Source organism: Limulus polyphemus, unplaced genomic scaffold (genome assembly GCF_000517525.1).
Source record: "Limulus polyphemus unplaced genomic scaffold, Limulus_polyphemus-2.1.2 Scaffold1473, whole genome shotgun sequence".
Lineage (NCBI taxonomy): Eukaryota > Metazoa > Arthropoda > Merostomata > Xiphosura > Limulidae > Limulus > Limulus polyphemus.
The window spans coordinates 101250-107249 of record NW_013667083.1 but is presented as its reverse complement, the minus strand read 5'-3'; the positions used below and the strand labels follow the sequence as shown (position 1 = coordinate 107249).

The window sequence follows — 6000 nt, the reverse complement described above, 5'->3', positions numbered from 1 at the left end:
CCATAGATAGGCCTAAATAAAATGTTTTTAATTGTGTACCAGTTTAACATTGAATATTATTTATGATTTTAGCTTCAATCTTGCCTGTATACATGTACTGTGTGTGTGTTTAAAAAATGTCATTATTTCTAATAATAATAATAATTTGTTTAGAAAATAAACTCTTCTCTTACTATAAAAAGAAGAACATTCATTGAAATTAGGAAATCTTTGTATTAGACTTACTGAATTAGGGGGGAAAATTAAATACATAATATACAGAAATAAATTCAATTAAATACTTTTTTCTTCCATAAAAATTACTGTTTCTTCTTTTAAAAGACAATTTTGTAACATACACATAATGCAGAAACATACAGTAATTTTAGAAATATGTAAAAATTACCAATTCATCTCTAACATTGTCATTCTTTACTCATGATAAAACCCTAAAACTTCCACAACAACTAAAAACAGTATTTTCTGAAAAATAAATGATCATAATTCTAAACAGTGTTTTTGAATTTTTTTTTAACATATTAAATAAATAGCAATAATTGCTATATAGGAAAGTTTTATTATTTCTGCTTCACCCCTACACCCATGCAAAAAAATAAAAAGTAATGACAAAAATTATATATTTTCTTCATGATTCTATCAAGGTTTAATGAAGATAACTTTTGATTAACATAAACAACATACAGAAGTAGTACTACTTGTGAGTATAATAAAAAACCAATATGACAGTTTTTTAATTAGATGTTTAAACTGTACCTGAACAGACAGAGTAGTTGTAGACTGAGAGTTGCAGCTCTGTGCTGTGGGTACTACAAGTGGACAAGTATCCGTAGCTGTGTTTATAGGGTTAGGTGAGTTCGGATCAGCTTGCTGGACTTTATTAACTTCTGTACTCAGGTTCTCATCTGGCCTCTCTGGATATGGTGGTAAAGGTTCTCTAAATGGCTAATCAAAAATAAATATGAGTTACATAACAGTCTCGTACGACAAAAAAGATTAAAAAAGAAGTATTAATTGTACACTTTGAATAAAGTAGCATATGAGCATCAAAAGAAACCACAACAAACAGAATACATTAGTACTCACACGAGTAAATAACTTGAAATAACATCCTTGCAAACTATTATCTGCAGCATTAATATACATTCGACCCCCATGTTACGTAACATCCTTGCAAACTATTATCTGCAGCATGAATATACAATCGACCCCATGTTACGTAACATCCTTGCAAACTATTATCTGCAGCATGAATATACATTCGACCCCCATGTTACGTAACATCCTTGCAAACTATTATCTGCAGCATGAATATACAATCGACCCCATGTTACGTAACATCCTTGCAAACTATTATCTGCAGCATGAATATACATTTGACCCCCATGTTACGTAACATCCTTGCAAACTATTATCTGCAGCATAAATATACATTCGACCCCCATGTTACGTAACATCCTTGCAAACTATTATCTGCAGCATAAATATACATTCGCCCCCCATGTTACGGAAGGGATGTGTTCTTAAAAAAGCTTCCAATTTTCCCCATTCACTCCCATGTTATAAGTGTAGATGCAAACTTACGGAAATTTTTTTTATCCACAAAAGTAATAAAAACATACATATGAACATAAGAAAACATTTTTAAACACATATTAAATGCAAATGACATAGTTTAATAGTTTATTCACCAAAAATAATAGTAGGTATACCAAAAATAATTAAATTTTACACAGGGAGGGAGAAGGAGACTCAGTATTGGTACTGACATCTGCATCACCTGTAAATCATGATCATGATCATTATATTCATCATCATCATCTTGATGTGGTGTAGGCTCAGCTCTTTTGACGAAGAATGCTTCGAGAGTTGTTTGTTGTTTCTGTTGCATCTTCTCCTTGTACAACTCCTTGTAGTCATCATGCAGTCATCTTATAACTTTTAGGCTGTGTTTATGGCTAGGATCATTAGTACTAAGGACTTGCATCACTTCTTCTTCGAGGGCAAAGGATTGGGATAAGTTGTTGGTAGTCAGCTGAAGTTGCGTGGTTGGTGTTTCAATAACATCTTCCCCTTCTGAAGTTTGCTCTTATTTCAACATTATCAGATCCTCATTCAACATATCTTCTCCATGGGACTTTAATAACTCAAACACATCATCTTTGATGATATCTTCAAAACCAGCCCGTCTTGCAAGTGCCACAATGTTTTGGTGAATTTTCCCAGCACTTTCTGCTTGGGGGAATCCTGTAAAGTCATTGGTACACTCTGCCCATATGTTTTTCCACACACCATTCATAGTTGACTCCTTCATTTCATCTCACAACTTGGTGATGTTGTCTCTCGCATCCATAATGTTATATTTCTTCCAGTAATCAAAAATTGTAGATTTATCCTTTCCATCAGTAGCTTTAATCAGTTGTTTCAGTGTTCTCGGTAAGTAATATTTCTTATCTGTAGCAATGCAGTTGTGTTCTTGGGGATGTACTCAACTCTTACATTATCAGACAAGTAATATTGTGTTAAAAAGTTTTAACTTTGTAGCAGATATAAAAATACGGTAAAAATTTTTATTTTGCTAATTTCTTCAAAAATAAAGTATCCTTGTAATTAGAAGGAAAAAAATCCTCAGCATGTTCTGAAAAAGTAGTATGTATCAACTGATATCTCCTCATATCCTGAAATAGTAGTATGTTTCAACTGATATCTCCTCATATCCTGAAATAGTAGTATGTACACTGACACCTCATCACGATCAGAAAAGTAGTATGTATCAACTGATATCTCCTCATATCCTGAAATAATAGTATGAACACCGACACCTCATCACAATCAGAAAAGTAGTATGTATCAACTGATATCTCCTCATATCCAGAAATAGTAGTATGAACACTGACACCTCATCACGATCAGAAAAGTAGTATGTATCAACTGAACCTCATCATGTTATGAAAATAGCAGTATGTATCAACACCTCAATATGTTCTGAAAAAATAGTGCATATCAACTGACACCTCATCATGTTCTGAAAAAGTAGTATGTATCAACTGATATCTCCTCATATCCAGAAATAGTAGTATGAACACTGACACCTCATCACAATCAGAAAAGTAGTATGTTTCAACTGATATCTCCTCATATCCAGAAATAGTAGTATGAACACTGACACCTCATCACGATCAGAAAAGTAGTATGTATCAAATAAATTTGTATATAATTCAAAAACCTCAAAATTTAAAAACTTACTTGATAATTTGTATCTTGGGGAGAAAAAACTTGGAAATTTGTTGGAAGATTTATACTGCCCTCTGGTGGAGAAAGAATAACTGTTTGCTCTCTAGAAGTTGGATCAAGTGTTAGAAATACCTGTGTATAAGAACAGAAGGATATCTAGGCAATGATCGAACAAAATTTTCTTATGCATGTTTATTACTATAAGTATATTACTCCATCCACCTCAAAAACCCGAGTTATTTCTGACAAAGTTATTATCTAATTTCAATGTTGTACTTAATAAACCATTTAATTCTTTTCTTGAACGTTTTATAAGTTTTTAGTTACTTCTTAAGACCTCCAATAATTTTGCACAGTGTTTCATGAAGAACAAACACACTTCTTCATAATTAAAAAAACGTTTGTCAATGAGAATGACTGATGAAAGAAGAAATGTTTGTAAGAATCTACTTCACTATGTAAAAAAGTCCATTACAACAAAACTCATTTAGGGCCTTCAAAAACAGCAACTCTTAATCATAAAATCACCCTCATTGGCTGTTAAACACATTTTATTACTGGTTACTTAGACCCTAATAACTAAAACGCAAGTACCATCAAGATTGCAATTAATTCTACTAATTATTGATAAGGTTTCTTATATATCTTACATTGTAAGTTAGTGCTTTCACCCAATCTTATTTTTGTCAGTCTGTACAATGAGTATTGTAACAGGCAAAATGTATAGCAATTTAATATGATATAATATAATAAAGCTGACACTATGGCTTGATTGCACACAACAATTATATTATGAAGTGTCTAGAGAGCTACATGAAAAAAATTTGTTTTCATTAACACCTGGAGCAGTAACAATACTAAATACCTTCTATTCTATAAAATGATAATAGCATACTACTAATCTTAGATCACTGCAGATCACAATTTGCAAGAGGCAGCACTAACCCTAATAAATTATTCATAAGTTACTGGTTAAACCAATTTTTTTATATTTATTTTGGGAAACAGATTTAAGAAGCAATTCCAGGTATGGAATAATTATATCTATGTATAGGCATTTAATTAATATTACATTATTCTTTATTTGGATTTTAAATCACAGTTTCATTAATTTCAAAATTTAATAACTGTATTTCATGCTTCACTAGTACTTTCAAAATGAAGGTATCAAAATAATATTAGAACTGTGGGTTAAAAAGATCAACCAGCTAAAATCTTGTATGCGGGTTAAAAAGATCAACCAGCTAAAATCTTGTATGCGGGTTAAAATGATCAACCAGCTAAAATCTTGTATGCTTATTATACTTATGTTCTGATATGATGCTGGGGTATGAAACTGACCTGAACATTAGAATTTTGTTGAGAGTTTCCTGCATGTTTACCATCAGAAAATGGCACAGGGACCTGACTATTTGTTGAAGTGGTTGTTTTGCTTATTTCGTTGTTGGAAGGACGTGCTAAAGATTCAGTTCCTTGCTGTTCGGCCTTATCCACATCTTTTTCTAAATTTGCTTCATCAATAACCCTAAAAACATATTACTTAACATATGTGTATTTGTGAGAATAACTACAAATATGATTAATACAGGACTAAGAATAAGAAAATGTGCTTGGAGATGGCTTGAATGGGTAATGAAGAAAAACATAACATCAAATGTACAACTTTGTACAAGACAATACATACATTTTCTTTAACTTTTTATAAATCCAGTATGTTTATAATCCAAATAAGTTGTTACGTCCATTATACTAAGTTTCGATCTATAACTCATATATCTGTCCTTTAAATATAACACGCAAAGTTAGAGACATAGTCTTAACTTCTTGAAGGTGTAATCATTTAAGCTCGTAAAGAAATATCGGTATGGTCCATCTTACAATTTGGACATTTTGTACCTGACAGCATAATAACCGTTGATATTTACAAAATTGAAATATATATAAATTAAAGTAACTTTCATACAAGTTAGTTCTTATATTTCCATTCCTACTTAGTAAAGTCAGTCCACTTACAATAAAAGTTCTATTCTATTTAAACATGTGATATTTACAATATATTTAAGGAAAACATTAATTAATTATAACACTCTGTCAGACATGCAACAAATGGTCACAAGTTCAGACTGTATTAGTTGGCTTAGAACAAAAGATCAATTCTATTTAACTATACGAGATTTCATTACACACTAACTACATATTATATCATGTTTCGAATCATTGTTGCTATATAATGGTTGTTAAACTTATATTAAAGTTTTTCTTCATTACCCATTCAAGCCGTCTCCAACCATTATTACTCTCAAAGTGGGTTCTTTGCCATCGAATAAGAAAATGTGTTCTGCCATATAATAAGAACATAACTGATATATAATCTTAATTACCTATTTCTACCTGATGACTTTTACCAAAGAATTTAACTATTTCTTCTTGCCTTTTTCATAATTACTTATACTAACTGTTTGACAGCTTACTTTCTGTTTAAAAATCCACCCAGGCTTTTTAAGTCTTTCAGAATTATAATATAGCACTGAAGGTAAATTCAGAGTATTCTGTTCAGTAAAAAATATTAATACTTATATTTCCAAAAACACATTTGTAAAAGAACCATTCTTAGATACATTTTGCTACATTAGAAATTTTAACAATTTTTTTTTTTATTTTCAACTTCTTGAAACCACATTTACTTGAAATTCTATAAATAATGAAACCAATTTCATAAATCTGTACATACAATATTATCTGACACAAAATTAGGATTCTAATAGCGGG

General features: G+C 30.9%; 1 protein-coding gene across 3 annotated transcripts in view; it reads right to left on the bottom strand.

The window, feature by feature from the left end:
* LOC106463742 overlaps positions 1-6000 on the bottom strand; it is a 30345-nt gene that overhangs the window by 8606 nt on the left and 15739 nt on the right. For all 3 annotated transcript variants that reach the window (XM_022391325.1, XM_022391324.1, XM_022391323.1), the window contains exons 9-11: positions 4573-4756; positions 3244-3363; positions 754-942 (exon numbers count right to left, since the gene is read on the bottom strand). In XM_022391325.1, coding sequence (XP_022247033.1) covers positions 754-942; positions 3244-3363; positions 4573-4756 — 493 coding nt within the window. The remainder of the gene's footprint in view (positions 1-753; positions 943-3243; positions 3364-4572; positions 4757-6000) is intronic.